The 22,450-nt window shown below is 45.1% G+C and overlaps 1 protein-coding gene across 13 annotated transcripts in view; it reads right to left on the reverse strand.

Moving 5' to 3' along the window:
• The window catches only part of EIF4G3 (eukaryotic translation initiation factor 4 gamma 3), a 906,783-nt gene that overhangs the window by 606,355 nt on the left and 277,978 nt on the right, over positions 1-22,450 (reverse strand). For all 13 annotated transcript variants that reach the window (XM_069240075.1, XM_069240074.1, XM_069240071.1 and 10 more), the window contains 2 exons: positions 5,865-5,973; positions 4,480-4,536 (listed from right to left, as the gene is read on the reverse strand). In XM_069240075.1, the coding sequence (XP_069096176.1) occupies positions 4,480-4,536; positions 5,865-5,973 (166 nt within the window). The remainder of the gene's footprint in view (positions 1-4,479; positions 4,537-5,864; positions 5,974-22,450) is intronic.

A 22,450-nucleotide genomic window follows, 5' to 3' on the forward strand; every position in this document is an offset into this window, starting at 1 on the left:
GTGCAAAACTCTAAACACAAAGAATTCTCAGATGTAGCAAAACAAAAAAGTACTATGGGTATATAACACCTACAGATGTAGCTACCACTCATGGTCAGCAAGCTGACACCCGTTGAGTTCACCTGCACTAACGTTGAGGGATCCTGCTGGATGACTGACCATCAGGGAGCTCCTGTGAAGTTTCAGCCAAGGCCACAACCTTAATGCCTCAAGAAGTGGAGCATGTGACCCCACTCCACCCAGCTTGCTATAAATAAACATGGCAGTCACGTTGTCCATTGGCTGCCCCTAGTGGATGGCAGAAAGGCCTTAAACAGGCACGCAACCCCAGCAGATTTATGTGAAAGCGGTGCCCAATGCAGCACTTTAAACTCCAGACTGTACAGGTGACTTCTGCAGGCTAGAGACAATACATTCCTCACCACTGTGACTTCCAGAGGGGTGAAGGAGAATGGCATGACATGTCAGATTGCCAACTGTTATCCACCACTGATGGTCCTGAGATGCATGAAGCATATCTTACAGAAATTGGAGTTGTGTACTAATACCTTACTGACTGATGTCATGAGGGTCTGTTACCAGCATCCACTTGTGACGCTGTTTGAAGCCTGTTGTCTTCAGGTGCGATATCCATGTATCATGCCAAAAGTTTTGAAAGCAGGACTGTTGTAGAAGAACTGAAATCTGTTGGATCGGAGCCCCAGATACACATGGAGGAGCACAGAAAAATCAGAACTGACCTCCGCATGCAGGGCTGGTACCTATATGCTGATCTGTGTTCGTGTCCAGATGAGTGACAGGGGCTAGTAGCAGCACTTACTGGCATACAGGAGCTATTGCAACTGTTTCAAGATCCATTGTGGCACCTGGAAAGACTCGCAAGATGAGGATTCTGCGGAGAGATGTATCTGTGAGAAATACATACCCCAATAATTGGAAGTGGTTATTAAGAGCAATTTGACCCACATGAGAATGCATCTTAACATGAGATTCTAAGGAATGAAGTTTGGAGATAGATGGACAGTTTATTTGCCAGCAGAGCAAATTTCAGAATGCTCATGTTATTCAACAGATCTTTTGTTGCTACCTTCTGCCTGGGAGACAGAGCTGTAGTTTTCTTCAAATAGGATGGTTAGCATTATGATAAACATATGCATGAAAATATCCAGCTATCTGTTGTGTATTCAAATACCAATCCTTCCTCCCTGGGGTAAAGTACATGAAACAAGAAAGCTGTTAATCTTCATCTGTAGCTCTTAATACCTGATCACCTGCATAATATATATAGTGAGTAGAACTTGCCCAATAAGAGATGTAGGGTTCACAGCCTAAAATCATTAATTTATTTGAAAATCTTTGAGGAGGACCCATAAAAACTTTGAGGCTCAAAAAAAGTCAGAATCAGTTTTCTCTAACTTAAGTTACAGCAATTGTAAATGTTAACAATCGTGTGATGCTAAAGGTCTGACACAGGCATACCATTAAAACAAGGGCACATCAATTTTTATAAGAACAACATTTTTAATTTAATACATTTTTTTTAATCTGGTTGCTTTTTTTATTTTATAGATTAATAGGAGATAAATGTACCGAAAGAAAGATACTGGAGGCCTGGCTTTGCAAGATGTAGCAAATAAGGCAGACTGCTTCTACGCGATATCAAAAAAGACTATCGTTCAACTGCTCCATATGTAGTACATGTTCCCACAAATGCAAAAAAAAAAAAAAAAACTGCCTTGTGACAGGCATTTTTCTTTTTTTAAGGTATTATGCCAACTAGGGGAAAGAGCTAGCTGTCCATATTGGGAGGTATGGAGTAGCAGTCTGCCAAGCTCCATAACGTTAGATTGTAATAAAATGCCTTGCCCTGCACTTCAAAAAGCAGGACTGGATCAGTACAAAACATTCCAATATGGTCAGCTGAATGAAAGCTAGAACTCCAGGAGTGCTAATGAATGGGTCACATGGCAACAATTACAACCACGTGTTTCTATATTTCTGGATTACCTTGAGTATGAGAGGAAAAGGAGGGCAAAAATGCTCATGATCAAGCAAATGACAGGGCATTCACCACAAACTTCAATTCTGAAAACATGAGACTGGATCTAAACGTTATGGAGTAAAACAATTTAACCCTGGAAAAAGCACTCACTATAATCCCAGAGGACTTTGATTGGGACATGTGCCAAGGCAATCTGTTGTCTCTGAAAGTATATCATTTTAGGGACAATCCTTTTTCAGAAACATTGAATTAAGAGATGAGATCATCTAGAAAGCATTGCAAACTTGCTACCCCATGCACCGTTGTCTTCTTGGATACTCTGGATCAGAAAAAAACATGCATACATACATATTCAAGAATTCAGAGTCTAATGGACTGCTCGGGTTTCTAACCTATATATAGGTCTAGAATCATTTTTGCTGAAGAACAGGAACCTTGAAATTCTGTTTCCTTTAGAAGGGCCTCCCAAACTTCACTGAGCACAATGGCTTTTTTGCCTTCCCATATTAGCGTTACTTGCTTCCACTGATCGTTATGCTACTCCTGAAGCATTATCACATGAATTATGGCACATGAAATCGGAAACTCAAATGGAGTTCTGGGACCAATTATTGAATGCTCTGATCCTGTTTTAGGCTAATGCCACAAAGGAAATGATTTCTACAAAACAGAAAACAAATCTCTCCCCTGAATAAATTACCTTGCATTCCTCTGTGTCTAAAGCAGTTAAGAACACCATTGTTGTTGAGAACTGGAGGAACACTTCGCTTAACTTTCAAACTAGTCCAACATGACTAGGAAGACATCTTTTGATTTTAATAGGAATTTAATGGATTGCACAGCCCCCTTAGAGGTGTGCAACCTGGTTCAACCAGTTGTCCACGTCTGGTTAGAAGAAAATGCCATCTATCGAGGGATACCCATTACTGGCATTTGTCTGTGAATATTTTCAAGACAGAGCGTAAACTGATTACAGAGGCTTTGTTAAGGTAGAGACAACTTGCAACCTGACATTTTCTATGTCATAGAATCAGCTGCAAGTCACCAGTCATGAGCTTCTGTAGCAGTCACTATCTCGAAAATACTCCTGCCTTCTACTCATAAAGAGCTTCTTTTCTATTGCCTCCATGTGAAAGATGAAGTGCACACTTTGAAGGAGTCGTAATGTTGACACTTCTGCACTGGAGAAACTAGGTATCTTCAAACTGGAGAGTGCATTGACTATGAATAGTGTCAGGTGCCTAATAATCTTGTGGTTTCTCTCCAGGTCTGGGGGAAACTGATTGTTCTAATAGGGCACTGAGACGTGGATGCAATCACTGGCCTTTGGAAGGCTAGGAAGGAACCTTCAAATAGGACTGTTCCTAGTTCCTGATAAGTATGAGAGGCAATGATTTTGATTGCTGCTTTTGAAAAGTTGAACTTGTCCTATTGTCTACATCTGATTCCTATTCATACAAAGGCTTAGATCCAGCTCATCTTTCTTTCTGGTCCCTCCAAATTCATTGTGTCACATCTATACAACATACAGATGTTCTTCTCATCCTGTTCCTCAAAAGGGGTACCAAAAGAAAAATGCACAATAAGATCGCCTGTACAACATACTCTTAAGTAAGAGGTGTAACTCAAAATGGAGAAACAAAAACCAAAAGTCCCTGGGCCATAAACTACGCCAGAAGCTACTACAAATTGCCAATGTTCTAACAATATGGTTGGACCCTGTAAAAAGTATCATTGGTTTTGCTGTATGACAGTGCAAATGCGGTCACAAAAGGAAAGATAAAATATCTCATAAGTGCATTGAAACCAGCCACACAAAACCCAAAGCACCGGTAGTACAAATCCTCTTATCCTTTAGTTTTCAAAACCAAACCCAACATAAGAACAATTTTCAGCCTCTGCAGTTCGTGGTTTTGTTCGGCCCGGAGTCATTTCACCATGACATGCCTTCTCAACAGAGTGACGCTGATTTTATATTGCAGTTTTCTCTTCGCTTGACAAAGAAAAATAAAATCAGCATGCATGTGCCAATTAAGGTTTCCATTGAAGGATTATTAAAAGCGAGGAATCCACAACCTCACAATGCTTCTCTACAAATAAAAGGGATCATTTGAAATCTAGATATTCTTTGCTTTTGTTCGTCTAGGAGACAACCACAGCATTTTGACAAGGTCCAATAAGAATAAAGCTTTGTGTCGCCCAGGTTTGTTTTTCACCTATAAGTAGGCAGTGTTATGCTGTGATGCGGGCCATGCTTTCAGGAAATAATCACATTGATTTTGTTGTTTAAATGTTTACATTTGAACAAGACAGCAAAACAAATTCACAAGGAACATGCAAAATCTGAGTTGTTACCATGGATCAAATGTTTGTGCTCCAATTTGATGAATTCCTGCCCTGAACAGGTTTCACTAGCATACACAAAACAATCATTTACTGCACTCTTACGCCAAAGATAGACAACTTTATCTTCATACCACTGGTATTCGGTGAAAAGCCTCTGTTCTCCATCACTGTCTGGAAAGTATTGACTCCTGGGTGTAAGACAGAGGGTTAAATGTTAACGGTACCAATAATTGCGCAAGCCAACGGCCTAAGGACTTTATAGAAAATTGTAACCTCATAACATTCATACCCTTGACCAGTCAGGAAATGGCATGCATCAAGAACAACCACAAATAGCAAGGCTTCCAAAATCAAACTTGTTTTTCTTATTCCACTCACAGTGGTTATGGCAAACCTTTCAATTTAAGAGGTCTTTCAAAATTCTTACCTTTTGCTAAGGAGGAAAACTGTGTATGTTGGTCATGGTCAAACATAAGACACCTGCTCTCTCTACCCTGGTTTCTAACAACAACAAAAAAAACAATACAAAACTCAAAGGGTTTAAGCTGAATTGGTTTCTAAGCAATGAATTGGGACTTATTTCTTAAATGTCTTTATTGGTTTTAATTGTCATGGTGCACATTGTGTGTACCACATGTGCAATACAATACGATCAAGTAAAAGTGTTGCATAAAACCAATCCAAAAAACAAAAGGCAAACAAATACATTAAGATCACATGGGGGGAGTCACTTTAGAATGTGGAGAACAATAAGTGATCAACTGCAACTATTTGTTCTTAGGTAAGTGCTTCTCCCAGCTACTGGTGCTTTTTGCAAAATGAGAGGCAGCCCTGCTTATTTTTGATACATTAATGGTTCTTCAGCATTTACATCTATGGTTGATTGTCATCAGATTTTGGGCCAGTGGCAGCAGCGAAGAGATCCATTCATTTAGAAACCCACCCTTTCCCACCTTGTACCATCAGCACACTTGTTAAGGTGCTTGTACCCATTTGCCAAGTTCCGTTTTCCATGTATTGGTATCAATAGGAGTGATACATCCCAGCTCATGAAAATGGTCCTTTTTACCATGACCACGTGCGCTCTTTGAACTACCTTCTAAAGAGGTTGAACAAAAACTGTTTATTATAAACTTGCGGAATTAAGTATGGCTGCACTGGAGGTGGGGAAACAAAGACCATTCAGCAAGAATACAAAATTGGTGCTTTAAAGTATTTTTTTAACTAGATTGAATTCAGTCTTACTATAAATGTCACACAGTAACTAAATTGGGAATGATCTTCCTAATTAGTGCTTGACTACAACTATGCGATTCAGCTTTTTTTTTTTTTCATTGCCTCCTCTTTACTGGAGGCTGTGTTTTATTTGCTGAATTATCACTCAGCTTCAAACCGTGACAAAAACACAGGTTTTTTTATTAACCAACAGTGGGTTTGAATTTTTTTTTTAAGTGGATTTTGTCCTACACAAAGGGAAGAGTAAACAAAAGCATATTTCCCCTGACACTTTTCTTACCATAAGCACTGGCAAATTCGCCTGGTGCTGGATAGAAAGCGCTCGGGCCTGGTGGTTGTACAGGATACTGTTGGGGAGGTCCAACATACTGAGGAGCACTGTGCCTGTACTGAGAGGGAAACAGAAGAGAGCATTAAAAGGAGGCTCAAGTGTAGCACACATAAGCAAATGTGACAGTCGCTTGACATAAGCATTGGGCTTCATCGTAATAGTAATTTAAAACTTCTATCCTAACCTTGTTAATGTACTTACCTTTAGTAACATTATTCCTGGTAGATACATATTTCTTTTTAGATTGCTCCCCTTGTGAATATCTTCGAGTACCAGACTGGATCTGGAAGCTTCTTCCTCAGCAAATGCTCTTCTGTGTCACCAGGTAGCATCAGTCTGACACAGCTACAACACCAATCACAAGATGTGACGACATCTGGAGTATAATGGGCACCAACCAATATGGTATTGTCACAGTCCCTGGTAATATTTCCAAGGTGCACAGAGAGCAACTGAGACAAACAGGTCTCCTACGATTTGTAATGCTCTTTCTGCTGGGTGTTCTATCTCACCATAATTTGTCAACATTAAAATAGCCCCCAGGCACCAGATTGGATGTAGAGAAGTTTGTAGCAGTGCTACCAACCACTAGCAGGTGACTTCAAGTGGCTCTGCATTAACTCCATATCGCCCCAAAAGTGACAGACCATATGAGAGCCACCCCTGAGAGTGGACATCAGCTTCTTGTCTCTTTCCCTTTCCACGCCCTTAGACGTGGAACATGAACAACTGTTGGCAAGTGTGCTGATTACTAAACTGGGACCTTTCTAGGCGTTAAACTGATCCAACTGCACAGCATGGATAGTTGGGAGGACAGTGCTGAATCTGGGGACATAGTATGCCCCAAAAGGAACAGTTTCTGAGCTGTAACTCCAATTCTCTCGTAGTGGAATTTCCATGATAAGTCATAAGCACTGAATAGTCTCACCCACATGCAGGGACCCCAGGCACTTCTTTAAACTACCTCTCTTAAATCTCTATCATGCTAAAGAGATTTGTGAGGGAGATTCATTCTGTTTACAAATTACTCTCAAATTATAATGTGCTGGCCCTTTTTGATTTCAGACAAGGAATTCAGCCAACGTAGCCTATATACACAGGCTGCATTATTTGTCTCTTTCTTAAGTGTCTTTACAGGCCTTCCTGAGGAAAGGCAAAAACTTCCACTTAATAAATTTAAAGAAGTACTCCGGGGTCCCCACACATGGATGGGGCTATACAGTGCTTGTGACTATACATGGAAATACCTTACAAGAGAAAGTGTTACCAAATCTAAGTAACCTGTTCTTCAGATGGACAGTTCATATGTCAGATTCTCACCTCAAATAGATACCAAAGCAGTACCTCCCCAAGGTTGGGGGCCTTTTGAGTCGGGTTAGATTAGATGGTCTCGTAGAATCAAAAGGACAAAGTGTTCTTACCACTGTACCTGGCTGTCAAGGCAGTAGTTCTTTGAGACTGTATGACCAGATGCCCCTGTTGCAGCATGGCACAAATCTAATGGGAGCATCCCTCAGGCCAATGCAGCGGTAGCAGTCTTGGCCCTGGTAGAGTAGGCTTTCAGACCTTCGGGAAGCCACATTTTGATGCAAAGGACTATCCAACTCGACAGGGTACTCATGTGCACCACCTACCCTTTCTTTGCTCAAGAAAACCTGATACAAATAGCTTATCACCCACTCAGTTGTCCTTTATTCAATCCATGTAATAACATGAAGCCCTTCTGAGCTCTAATCAATGAACCCTCTACTCTTAAGGAGGAGCAAACAAACACCGGTACACGGCTGATTGAACAACATGGAAGGGAATCACAACTTTCAGTAAGAAGGTTGCCAGAGTCCTCAGCACCAAGCTGACCGAAAAGAGGGCGGTAGGGGTGGTTCCACTCAAAGTGCTTGCGTTCACTCATGAGACTAGTGGATATAACTGCAATGAGAAAGAGCTTCCAGTGTGAAGAAATGCAATGAGCACCTATGCATAGTCTCGAAAGGGATATATATGGGGAATGTCAAGACCATGTTATGGTCTCACTGGGGAGCAGAAACGCTCAGAGAACATGTGTCAAACCTTTGATGACCCATATCAGAAAGGTGATTTAAAAAAGGACAGTTAGTCCTGCAAACATAGAAATGTCGAAACGGCAAACAAATAATCTTTTACAGTGCCCAATTCAAGGCTTTGCTGGGCTAAATACCAAACAAGCAAACAGAATTTGCTATTAAGTGGGGGGTGTCGGTGTCCAGGGCACCACATCCGGTTACAAACTTGTCCCAATGCCCAGAGTAGATATATTTCGTATACGGGTGCCAAGTTCCAAGGGTGACATCTACCAGCAGGCCTCGAAAAATTATAAAAATGCTACTAGACATGCAGGTTGAGTAACTTTAATAATCTACTCAACCTAACTGTAATGTATTTGACCCGTAAATAGGTCTCAAATTGTGTGATCCTAGGCAAATATAGTTACAGTCTCGCCGTTTTCTTCATTCTCACATGCAAGTGTACCTTCAAATATGTGAGCTTAGCATTTCTGCTGTAAAAATGCCCCATGTATAATAAGAATCTAGCCCAGATAAAGGGGACATATGATCCATGACTTGCCTCTTGCTTCACTAACAGCATTACCATCAGGGCAGAAGTGTTTCTCAGTTTATGTTTAAACACTCACTTTTAATAAATACAATATTAAAGCATTATGTAGCAGCATACTCCTTTACAGACAGTACATTTCCAAGAAATGTCCAAAAACCATTCAACTTACAGCTTTACTGATAAAACTATATAGTGTATTAACAATAATCTGTTTCAGAAAACATAATTATCATTTGCAAATCACCAAGCAAAGTGTTGTGATTTGTTTTCATCCTTTAGAAACATGTTTTTCATCCCACAGCAGTACAAGGATGGGCTTTCACAACCACTAAAATCTATTTTTAAATGTTTGCAAACACACATTTAAATACCGCTTTGTACAGCAAGGCAGAGAGTTCACCTTACAAAATCCTGGAACTCTGCAGTCAGAAAGAAAATTAATTGTAAGACAGACTTTTGACCTCTGTCTCTGAACACAGAGCTAATGTGACAAGATCACAAGCGTTAAAGGCATCTTTATTGCTCCTGCACTTTCTTACTGAACAGAACACTGTTCTTTTTCAACTGGCCAGAAGGAGCAAGTAGGTCCTCAAAATAGCCCGACCTGATAAAATATGACTTGCCAAAGCTACTGGGTGAGTAGACTTTTCGAAGTCTGTACAACTTCAGATGACAAATAGAATGCAGCCAACTGCCACTGCTCAAGCTCCACCCATTGAGGTGAACATTGCAGAGATTAGAGCAAAGAACCATGCACTGTTACTGAAACAGGAGGCCTTCCTGAAGGAGTAGGCGGATCAAATGACAGATGCTCATAGTAAGGAACTCCAGGTACCACTGTCCCATGACTGTTGTGGCAAGGAAAAGCATTTTCCAGGATTGTTTCAATAAATAGAAGGTTCTCATGAATCAGATGGGAGTTGGGCTCATTTATATTAAACATCAACAATGCTAATAGTTTTGTTGTTATCCTTAAGTGGTACCTGACTGACTGCAAAGGGCCTATCGTCAGTAGTTAGTTGAGATAATGGGAATACAGGAACTCCTGACTTCCGAAGATGGGCTGTGACCAGTGACATAACTTTTGGCAAGGCCAAAAGCAGAGAACAGCAAATTAGCAAATGCTTCTGGCCTTACTTGAACTGCAGGCATCGATTGTGGGACTGCTTACGAGTACATGAAAGTACAAGGCCTGCAAGTTCAAGGACACCATCAAGCCCGGTACCATGCAGAAGTAATCTGTACCAACGTCAGCATTTTGAATTTACTCTTCAGCAGAAAGGTGTTCAAGGGTCGGGAGACCAAGACACGCCCGAGGACAGGTTGCCTTTTCAGAACAGCAGGAATAACACCACCTTTCCCTGAATCTGGTATGGGCTCTATGGAACACTTTGGCAGCAACAGGCATAAATACCTCCTACAGCCAGATGGACAGATGCTCATGAAATCTGCTTGGTGCAGTCGAAACGGAGAAGAGAAAAGTTAGGTAACAGCCCTCTTGCTGTCTCAATGCCAAGATGGCGTCTGTCTGAGAGATATCACCCAGAGCTCCGCTGCACAAGTGTTGCATCGGGGCAGATGCAATGCTCCCCAGGGCCTCTTACCAGTCGGAAATGGAATACTGCACATGCTCTATACCTACCACAGTAAGTACCTCTTCCCCTAAATACAAGCAATGTAAGCAATACTGGGGGAACTAGTTGGCCTATGGATTATTTGTGATGTGGCCCTGGAGCGGACAGGGGTGGGGTGGGCCGCACTGAGGGCTCTGCTCTTCCATCAACGTGTAACCTATTGCCAGCAAGGGAACCTTCTCATTCTTTTGGCATGTTGCCATTTCTGCCTGTACTGTGGCTTCTGGGGCCGACTCAGAGACGCTTACTTGAGCCCCTTACTAACTGCTTAGCCTCGCCAGCAGATCCCCTACACTGTGCACCCATGGGTGAGAATGGGGGGTTTATTGTAATTCTCACCCATGGTCACCACAGGATTTTCCAGACTACTGTAACGTCTTCCAAGCCCCCACATTGGATGAGCCTGAATGAGCAGCCCTTGCAAAGGATGGACCCTCTTACACCAGAGCCACTGCTCCTGGCTCTCATGCTCCTTCACCGGGCCCTGCTTTAAAGGAATCTTGTGGGGGGATGCAGGCTCCTGGCCGGCAAGGTAAATTAGAACTGGCAAACACTTTAAGGGCATTGACACACCCATCCTCTGCTAGGACCGGAGCCTACCCACGCAACAGCCGTGACCTCGCACCACAACAATAAAAAGGATACACCCCCACCCCTCCTATGGACATGCTCACCAAACCACCATCTAAGAAGGTGAACCAGAGCTGGGAAGCACTCAGATCCACACCTCTGCCTGCAGAGATGGCAAAGGCAGGCTCCAAGAGGGAAGACGCACCTGTTATAAAGGTGTTCCTGGAAACCCCCCTTGGGTCCCTCAGGGGTGACATTGCAGCACTCAAACAGGAAATAGCAGCGGTTGTGAAGGATGTCAAGCGAGAACTCCGCACCCTGGGTCAACGAGTTGACTCCTTGGAGCAAATCCACAATTCCTGTGAGGAAGAAGTGGATGGGCACCACCAGGAAGTTGAGGGATAAGAATGCAGAGCTCCATTATCAGCTAGAAGATCTCAAAAACAGATTCAGATGCTCCAATATCCCTAATAAAGGAGTTCCCCTTCAGGCCGAATCTATAAAGTTGGAGGAATATGTCATCGCCTGTCTTGCAACGTGGCCCAAGAGCTTGCAGACCAGGACATTGTTCTTGATTATAACCCGGGGAAGGATGTCAAGCATGCTCTCAAGGAGAACCGCAGGTTATATTCACCTGTCTTCATTACTATCGACAGAAAATGGTCAGCATGTTCGCAATACGAGACAGGAATGCCACTGACTTTGAAGGCGGAAAGGTTTGGCTGTATCAGGATCTTTCCCCAATAACATTACAGCACCATAGGAGCCTTCGGCCTATTGACTGTGATAAGGGGATCAAGTACAAGTGGGAGCACCCCTTCCGCCTCTAGTTTGTCTGGAATAATGAGATTAGAAGTATCCAAACCTTAAAGGAAGTCCGTTCACTGCTAGATATGGTCTCTCTCCAAGAGAAACCTCAACACAGTCTCCACCGCAGTGCTCAACAACTCCTCCTGCAGAGATGTGCGGCTATGCACACCTAACGGAAAAGCAGGTTTGCAAGCCCTCCGAGACAGAAAGAAGCAAGGGCAGCATTGTTGCGACAACCCAGACACCCGAACAGCACGTTGATACCAGACAGTGAACGATAGACTGGATGTTCTGCAGACATCACCTGTGCTGGTGAACTGGAGCTTACCTATGAGAAAACGGTCACTGATATAACAGCCACTATCAATTCTTTTTTAGCCACCAATGACACACCAGACATGCCTACTGCTTATTGTAGGACACACTAAAGGCAGCTGTGTGGGGCCAGTTCATAGCCATTGCAGGTTGACTCAATAATGACAGGCTCTATGCCCGAGCCTAACTGGAAAGCAGGATAAAGGAGTTAGAAGAGTCACAAAAAACTGGTTTGTCTGAGACAGCACCAAATTACAGTGGTTCACAAACAACTCACAGCCCCGAATATGGACATACCAGAATATGCTCTGTTACACACAAAACAAACATTATATAGAAAGGAGCAATCCAGACGCTTACTAGCTCACCGCCTCCACTCCCAAGCTGTCCAGCAGAGTGGATAAGCTCATAGGTTCCGACAGTAACACAACGCATCTTGTTGTGCAAATCATCCTGGAATTCAAACTTTTGTATGCTGAGCTTTAGATGGCAGAGGAGCTAGACTCAGGGCATACTGACTCCTATTTGGCAGATTCCCTTTGCCCCCATCCCTGAGGGAGATGCTTCCAAATTGGATGGTGATCAAAGTCATCATTGCCATATACTACTTACAACCGGGCAAAGCCCCCAGGAAAGATGACTATACCTCGGACTTCTATAAAACATTTGGGTCCGTATTAGCTACCATACTGGCACACCTCTACAACTCCTTTAGTACTATGGGTACTCTGACAGACACAATGCAACTTGCAACTATAACAGCAATCCCCAAGCCCGGCAAGGATCTTGCGCACTGCCCGTCCTACCACTGTATTTCATTACTTAATGTGGATGCCAAGGCCTTTACTGGTATTCTGGCACATCCTCTTGCCCCTTATATGCAGGGCTTGGTAGACCTTGATCAAACCGGATTCATATCAGAGAGAGGCTGTAGCGATATAACAAAGCGTACTTGCCACTTTCTGGAAAATATGCAGTGCTCCCAGGTCCACTGGCCGTTCCTTCACTTGGCAGTGGTGAGGTTTGGCCTGGGCCACCGTTACGCCAGTGAATCTAGTGTAATGACAAATCCCCTAGAGCAACGGTGAGAGGTAACAGGCTCATGTCACTGCCCTTCAATAACTCCGGAGGCAATCAACTGGGCTTCCCTTTACCCCCTTTATATTTTGCCTTATAAAGGAGCCCTTTGCTGAACTGATATGTAGCAATCGGGATATCACAGGCATCCCTATGGGAGGCAGGGAACATAAAGTAGAGTTGTACGCAGACTATGTTTTAGTTGTTTTATCAAACCCATATATATCTTTGCTCACAGTGAAGCGACAAATTACAGACTTCGGATTGGCCTCTGGATTTAAAACAAATCTATAGAAATCCTCTGCCCTGAACCTCACTATCCCGAAGGCCAACCTGGCTCAGCTTGAAAGCCTTTTGAGATTTGTCTGGGCCTTGCAGGGGATAGGGTACCTGGGCCTGCATATACACTCCACACCTGGACCCACTGCTGAAAACGACGCCGCCTCTGTCCTAGGGACTGCCCAGTCCGTTCTATCGAAATGGAAGGGATATGGCCTCTCCTGGCTGGGGCTATTAGCAGCTGTTAAAATTATACTTTTACAGAAGATTCTTTATGTTAGGCAAACACTGCCACTTCAGGTCCCCCAAATGTACTCGACAAGCTACAACACCTTATTGAGGACTTCATTTGGGATGGGAAGAAGTTGCGCTTGCGAAGAAGCAGGTTTATCTGCCCCAATCGGAAGGTGTGCTAGGTGCCCCCCCCCCATCTGACATGCTACGGCCAGGCAGCACAACTGTTATACGGTGGAGTGGTCCAGAGCTAGCACAGAAAAAATTGGTGCTTCATAGATCAGGCAGTGGCTGGCATTCAATTGACAGCAGTGGTGACCAATATGCTACCACAGTTTGATAAGATATGGGGGCCTTGCATACAGTTCCTTTCGGATCAATTTAGAGAACTGACTTGCCCAACATACCTGCGTGTCCTCCCCCTGACTCTTTACTAAAGAGGAAAGTTCTATCAAATTCAAAATCTGGTTGATCAGAGAGAGGCATGTCTAAAGCACAGCCATGGTACTAAAGACCCAGCCAATGCAGTACTACATGTCAAGGTTTGCATGGATGATCGAAGTCTTTGAATCTTCTGCACCAAGGAGACCCTAAGATCCTCCTGGACCTTTGGTAATATCTCTCAAGCCATGTCCAAAATGGCACATGTATATTGGCCCACATATCTCATTTTCAGACTGGCAGGAGAAAACATCACTTGTATCCTCAAGTGCACCTTGCTGCGACAAAGGATCAAAGACAAAACCAAAAAGAAAATGGAGCTTCCATAGTTAGTGGTGATGTGGTAGAGGCACTGGTTAGAGCCAGTCTGCATGACAACTGGTTGAGCTTTTGTAATTTTGTAGTACAACAACAGTTGAGCACTGGCAGATGTCAGTTCGGGGTCAGACACAAGCTTCAGCACTGGATCATCAAACAGCACCAGATGATAAAGCACCAGATGATTCAGCACTGGTGTCAGGGCAGCAGTATAGATGGAGTCAGCATTGGCACTGGGACTGGTGTTGATGTGGGGCTGGAATGAAAGGCTGTCCTGGAGTCGGTATGGTCCAAAGTATTGGGCCCCACAGGGCCAGACAATGCAGGGTAACCCAAAAAGAGGCCCATGCATTTCCATGAGGTCCAAAGGGGCACCAGACGCAGATAGAAGCACACTAAAGATCTGCAGAATGGCCTCAATTTATTATAGGGTAGATAATGGCTAGGTGAACTCTGGCATGAGAGATCAGCTGAGGAATGTGTTCCATAGCCAGTGACCTCGGGGGGAGTGTGGAATTCTTGATGCCCCTAGCACCTTTTCTTGGTAGTCAGATGGTGGGATAAGTTCTGCTTCGCTTTCTTATACTTGTGCTTGGATGTATTTCAAGCCCTGTGACAAGCTGAATCTAAAGGTATACTATGGGACCTAATTCAGATGACAGTGCATGGAACTAAACTGAGGGCATTTTCTATCCTAGCGAAAAGTTGCACGTAAGGACACTAAGTGTGGAGATGGCCCATGTCCTTCACTTGGATATGTAGTACCAACTCATTGTCCTCAGAGAGGCAACTCCGATCATTCACTCTCATACTGAGGGGACCTGCAAGATGCGCTGTGAAAAGTAACCAAAACTGCATCCGCTGTCAGCAAATAACCCCTTAAAACACTGTTCATGGCCCCACAATACCCTCTCTGTTGATATAATGTATAGTGGTGGTTTTAATCTGACCATATCGTCACGGCAAGAAAGACCACCCACAGCTCCAGCACGTTTATATGCAGACTCTGCTCTGATGTTGACCTAAGACCTTGCACTGTCATGTAGCCCACATGGGCACTCCAGCTCAGCAATGTGGCATCTATCGCCTTGGTAGCGTGTGCCTGTGGTGGGATGAAGAGACAAGCCACCAAAAGGTTGTAGTGGATCATCCACCAGTGCAAATCCTGATGAACTGACTGGAAAAGCTACTTACTAGCCAAGAGGCGCTCCTAATGCTGCGCCACAGCTTTCTAGGGTACCACTGAAAGCCTCTCATCTGCCATCTGGCGAGCTGCGCTAGGCCATCACACCAAGCCTTCTTAGGAGTTGCAGAACCAGGATCTGTGTTTTTGAATTAGAAACATCAGAATTTTCTCTTGCATATCAGCAACCCTCTGAGAAGGAGGAAAGGGCTTCATGCAGGTAAATTCCCACACTACCCGTATGAATGAAGGGTTCTGCATGAAATTTCTGGGAGCTGACAGTAAAGTCCAAGCCAAGGACTAAATGTATAGTACACCGATGATGTTGCTTGACCAGCGCCAGCAACCTGCTTTCACCAGCCAGTTGTCCAAGTACAGAAATACATGCACCTTTGCTCTATAGTGAAGCTGCCACAAATGCTGCACTTTCAAGAAGAAATGCAGTAGGTTTGTGCACCTGAAAAATATCAGACTTATCTAATTGTTTTCATGGATTGTGTTATCGAGGAAAACTTAAGAGAAAACAAGGTGGTGCAATTTTCAGGTTGAACTGTCACACCATAAACTGATATTGCTGAGACTCCCATTGTGAATTTCTGGTAATGTGTGAGGGCAGGAAGGCAGAAACATGAAAGCTTTCCTGGAGGTCAAGGGGTGCCAGCTAACTGCCACACCCTGGTCCAGCAGGTCGTGGCACGACGAGAACATCTTGTCTTGCTGAAGGAACTAGTTACTTACATTCGGTAACACTTTATCTGGTAGCATCTATATCTAGCTGCAGATTCCTTACTCTAGAATTATCCCAGGTGTCAGACTGGATCCAGATTTTTTTTTCGTAAGTAGTATCACTGCACGCATGTAGGTGGTGTTAATCAAGTCCATGTGTGTCTGTGGCATTGTCCACGCCAAACTGATGTCCGCTACACCTATATAGGCGCGATGGCATCCGTTTCGTTACCCAACTTTCCACACCAGAAACATTAGCCATGAACACTGACCACTGGTGTGGATAACTAGGGCCCTGAAAGGGATATAGACTATCCCAAAGAAATCTAGGGAGGATGTATGGGCTGGCAAGGAATCTGCAGCAAGATATAGTCTCTACCAGATAAGGCATTAATGAAGGTAAGTTACTTATTCATCTGATAGAGACTTCTAGCTGCAGATTCCTTACCTTAGAAAAGATACCCAAGCAATGATTGCCAAGAGGTGGGTCTGCAGCTCAATGTCAAGCGAGGAAACTAGGCTGGGCTGAACAGGCAAAATGCCCGGCATGAAGGACTTGACTATCCAGGCAGTAATGTTTAGTAAACATGTATAGGGAGGCCCTTGTTGCTGCCTGGCAGATACCCAGGACTGGAACTCTACATGCCAACTCGGTGGCCACAGGTTTAGCTATGGTGGAATGACTACGCAAGCTCTCAAGCGGCTGCTTCCTTACCAGAGCCTAGCAGTTTTTAATGCAGAGAACGACGCACCTGGAGATTGTCCACTTCTGCACAACATGACGTTTCTTAGCTCTGACATACCCCAAGAAGACTGATCGTCCACTTAGAAATTCCATGTACGGTCAAGGTAAAACTGCTTGTTTGGGGTCCACACAATGGTGATGCTCCTCATCGTTAGAAGGGTGAAGGAGCGCACATAAAGTAGACGAGTTGATGGACTGCCTCACATGAAAGGGCTTGACCACCATTGTAATAATGGTCTCATTTGCGAAGCATCACTTTGTCGGGATGGATGTATATATAGGGCGGTTTAGATGATAAGGCCTCAGGCCCACTAACTCGTCGGGCAGATGTTATAGCCTAAAGGAAAGCGGTTTTAATGGTAAGTAACCACAGGGCACAAATGTGAAGCGGCTCAAAAGGAGCACAATGTAAGAATGTAAGCATTAGAATGAAGTCCCACAGAGCCATGATAAAAGGAGGAGGAGGAAAAATATGAACTAAATCTTTCAAGAACCTATCTATTATAGGAGATGTGAATAGAGAGGGCTGATCAGGGAACCTAAGGAATACAGAGATAGCAGACATAACCTTTAGAATTGCCCAGAGCAGACTCCTTCTTGGTAAGAGAGAGAATGAACAGAAGAACCTGAGAAAGAGAAGCAGAAAGGGGATCAACATTCTGGCGGAACTTCAAGCCACAAATTTCTTCCAACTGCAGGCGTATACTGTCTTGGTGGGGAAAAACCCTGCTGCCAATTTAACATTGCAGACTCCAGGAGGAAGGTCAACTGCTGCCGCTCAATCTCCACGCAAGATGGTGGAGACTGTACAGGCCCAGGTGGAGAACCTTCCCCTGCTGCTGCGACAGAAGATCCTCCCGAAGGGGCAGTCTGATCTATGGATCGACTGCCATGATCAGGAGCTCTTTATACTAGAATATCCATGTCCAATCTGGTGACACAAGGATTACTTGGGTTCAGTCCTTCTTGAAAATTCTGGGCAGGAGCGGTATGATGAGATGGGAGTACAGGAGGTCGGAACTCCACTCTAAATGAAGTGCTGCAAAGTGAGAGCCAGCTTGGAAACTCCAGCATGCAAAACTCCCAACATTGCGCGTTCTCTGCGGAGGCAAACAGTTCTACCCATGGTCTCCCCCTCTGCTGAAAGAGCCTTGCACCAACTCTGGATGGAGACACCATTTGTGATCCGCTAAGCATCTGCGGCTGAGTTTCTCTGCCGTGGCATTCAGAGAGCCCACCAGGTGTTGAACCAACAGGGAAATGCCCTGAAGTTCCAGCCATGTCCAGAGATGCAGGGCCTCTTCACATACGGACCACAACACCACCAAGCCTGGTTTGTTGCAGTACCACATGAGGGGGGGGGGGTTATCCATGAACAGCAGCACCAACCTTCCCTTGATGGAAGGCCTTCAGTGCCTGTAACTCCAGCCTCCAACAGAGACCAGAGTCCTCTGATCTCCACCTCTCCCAGATGGTCACCCCATCCCAGGAGTGACACGTCTGTCACTACTGTGAGATCGGTTAGAGAAGGGAAAGTTATCTATGCAGCTGAACCAACTGTAGGTCGTCAGCCACCACTGCAGAACTTTTGCAGTTCCCTCCGAGATCTGGACCATGAGTGAGAGATTCCCCTGATGCTGTGCCCATTGGAACTTCAGGTCCCACTTCAGAGCCTGCATATGTTAGTAGGCATGTGTCACAAGCAGGATGCAGGAGGCCTAAAGTCCTAACAGCCTCAGGGTCAGTCTCACCGAAACACAGGCTGAAACATTATCATAGCCTGTACATCCTGAACTTGCTGCTCGGGACGATAAGTCAGAAACTGCACTGTGTCAAGAACAGCCCCGACGAAAGGGAGCTTCTGAAAGGGAGTCAGGTATGACTTTGGCACGTTTATGGTGAAGTCCATCGAGTGTAGGAGGTTCGCCGTAGTATGGAGGTGGGAGATGACAGCCTGAGGCGAGCCCACCTTAAACAACCAATCATCGAGATAGGGAAGACTGATACCCATGATATCTGCATATGAACTGCAACCACCTCCATCACTGGTGAGCACCTAAGACCGCTGGTCAGGCCAAAAGGGAGCAACACAAACTGAAAAACCTTGTGGCCAACTTTCAACCACAGGTAATGTCTGTGGGCAGGAAGGGGATATGAAAATGTGTGTCCTGCAAGTCCAACACTACCATCCACTCTCCTGGATTCAGGGCAGACAGAACCCGAGCTAAGGTGAGCATTTTGAATGTTTCCTACTTGAAGTAGTTGAGGGGCCGCAGGTCTAGAACAGGATGAAGGCCTTCATCCTTCTTTAGCACCAGAACGTAGGGGGAATAGCAACCATGACTCACTTCTGCATTGGAACCCTCTCTATGGCTCCCTTGGCTAAGAAAGCCACAACGTCCTTGCGAAGAAGAGAAAGGTGATCCTCCATCAGCCTGCCTGGAGATTGTGGCATGAGGGGAGGAATAGTCAGGAAAGGGAGGGAGTAACCCTTTGTGGACCAACTGCCAAACCAACCGGTATGATGTTATGGACTGCCAGTGGGGCAAGGTGATGACCGGTCCTGTCACCAAATGGGTGCCTGTGATGGTAGAAGAGCAGATTAGGAGGGTTTGGAGGCAGCAGCTGCGGGAGGGATGGTGGACACCGTTCCCTCCACCCCACAGGAGCTGTGGAAAATGCATAGCACAGTGGGTGGGCGGGAACTAGCATGTTTGGTAGCTCCTTCAGTAGCCACGAAAGGGGCAAAAAGCAGACTGAGGACGGCATGGGATGGAAGATAACCCCAAGGACCGGACCATAGCCCAACTGTCCTTGAACCTCTCAAGCGCCAAGTCCTCTGTCTCTGAAGAGACCGGAGCCATCAAAGGGCATATCCATCAAAGATGACATAACATCCCCCAGAACTCAGTTCTGCGTAGCCAGGCATGGCGCCTAAGGGCCACTGTCACTGAAACCACTCTGCCGATGAGTTGGATGTGTCGTGCCCACATCAAACTGTGAGCTTTGCTACATCTCTCTCGTCTGCAACGGCTTGGGAGAGCATGGACCGGGCCTCAACATAGACCGTAGGGGGCACTTACGCAACAGTATCCACAGAGCGTGGGGGTAGCAGCCCAAGAGGAATGCGGTGCTCACAGACCGCAATACAAGGTTGGCAAAAAAAAAAAATAATAACATGCTATTCCCAAGTGTTTTCTACCTCCTAGAGGAGCGGTAGGTAACGCACCAGGGTTGATATGCGAGATGGAAGTCTGGGCTACCAAAATCTTGATGCTGGGGTGTTGGGTCAGGAAACTCTGGTCCCCTGTGGAGGGGTGGTGGCGACAGGCGATTGTCCTGCTCACAGGAGCCACTGTGTTGGGTTTGGACTAGGTACCCAAAAGGTCAGTGCGGGCCTCATTAAATGGGAGGACTGGTTCAGAGGGGGAGACTCCCAACCGAAGCACTACTATCAACATATAAGACTTGACTGCCACTCAGGGTAGCTGAAGGTTGAGGACTTTAGCAGCCCTCCGCAACATCATCACAAAAGAAGCTTCCTCCTCCATAGCCACGGTTTGGTAAGAAAGCATGCCAGCATCAGCGGAAGTATCCAGGCCACTGACTTCACCCAGTTCCTCACACTAGTCCGTATCCTGTTCATACTGCTGGATTTCAGCATCCAGGGACCCCTCCAATTCCTGCCAGAAGTCAAGACCATGGGAATAGGGCTCACAAACAGATCTAGGAAGCAAAGCTCCCAAAGGCACCAGATATGGCATTGAGCAACACACCTCTGCCTCAGAATCAAAGTCAGGGATTGAAATGAGGAGGACTCCTGGAGTGTTGGCATTTGGACCGGGGACGGTAGCGGTGGCACAACCAGCATCAGTCTGTGTCCAGAAGTGGATCCTTGGGGCCCCACTGGCACCGGGGGAGGAGTCATCAGTGAGGAAACAGCAGGGGCCTCATGCTGACCCCCTCGGGCCCAAAGGCGCGCCCGGAGAGGTCGGGCAGCCCAAATATGGTGCACACAGTGTCACTAAGATCTTTGAGTTGAGCGGGGGTTGCTCTGGCTCCCAGAACCATGGAGTCGGGCCAGGCGGAGGCTCAACCATAAAGCCAGGCCTCGGAAGTGGATGCTCTCATGTCTCGTCAGCCCACGGACGCAGAGAAGTCGAGGCGCGCTTCGACTACTACTTTTTCTTGTGTTTTGACTTACCCCAAGGATTTAGAATGGGATAACGACCTCTGACTCAGCAACTGAACCCAGGACCTTCCTCTCCACCAGCATAGAGTTACATAATGTGCCGCCTTAAGCTTGATAGAGCACTCCTACATAGGTCCCTTGGGGACGTCACTTTCGGTGTGGACGAGGCACGAGCAGCCGATCAACACCACCCACTAGCGCACAGAGGTACTGCTGATCAAAAATCTTCCAGATCCAGTCTGCTGCCTAGGATAATTCTGAGGAAAGGAATCTGCAGTTAACAGCCTGAATATGTTCAAGAGGTGGAGGTCAAGGATGGGTTTCAGGCTTCTGTCACTTTTTGGAACTAAATAGTAAAAGGGAATACAATTGTGTGCTTTTTTTTTTTTTTTTTTTTTAGAGGCACCTTCTCTATGGTCTCCATTTGTTCAGCAGTGGAAGAACTTCTGCCTCCAAAATCGATACATGTGCTAGAGGACATGTGGTAGTAGAAGAGTGGCCCAATGTAGACGAAAGACGAGGAAGGACATAGCCCTTGTGTATTAGCTGGATCAGCTGTGATGATCTTCCAGACGATGGAAAAATGGGAGAACCCCTCACCCCTCATTGGAAGGTGGTGGATTAAACGGAAGGGAGGTGGAGAATCAGAGTGGTTTTGAGGCAGCAGAGCCATCAAAAAGATTTTTTTGGGTGTTCTAGACCGTCTGATATTTTTGACTCCCCCGAAGAGTTTCAGACTTCTGTTCAAGAGGCAAGAGCTGCTGAAAATTCAGAATGGATACCAGCACTCCTGTTGGCACCATATATACTCCAATGTCACATATGGCAGATGGTGTCATGGCTGAAATTACAGGGTACCACCTGTTGATGCTGAAGACCCAGTGCTAGGGAAATACCTACCGAGCCAGACCGGCGCATGGGGGATATTTATAAGAAGAGAACTATTCGGGAATATGTAGCCATCAGACATAATTATGAAATTATAAGACTGGCTCTCAAGCTTCAGTGTATTCTTCGGAAAAACTGAGTGATACAGAATCGGGTGTACTATCCCACAGTACGTTTGTCAGATTTTACTCTTCTACTTCAATATAGGCAGTCGCACACATTCTCCGAATCTTTATTTATTTACTCCACTTCATTATTAAGCAAAATGTCTAAGGCATACAGCACATCCCCTAAGGAGGAGAATAAACAAGTATTTAATTATAGGTCCTGGTGGCATTAATAAGCCTCCATTGTTTCTCATAACTTTAAATTTACATTTGCCTGGGAACTAACAATGAGGAAACTTGGATTAGCTAAAAAGACAAGAAGGTGAAGTTGCATGTGACTTTAAAGAAAGCCCTAACAATAAAAATAAAAAAAGTGTTGAAAGTTACTTTCTTTCTGCATCCTCAGATCCTCTTTGGAGATACT

Source organism: Pleurodeles waltl, chromosome 6 (genome assembly GCF_031143425.1).
Source record: "Pleurodeles waltl isolate 20211129_DDA chromosome 6, aPleWal1.hap1.20221129, whole genome shotgun sequence".
Taxonomy (NCBI): Eukaryota; Metazoa; Chordata; class Amphibia; order Caudata; family Salamandridae; genus Pleurodeles; species Pleurodeles waltl.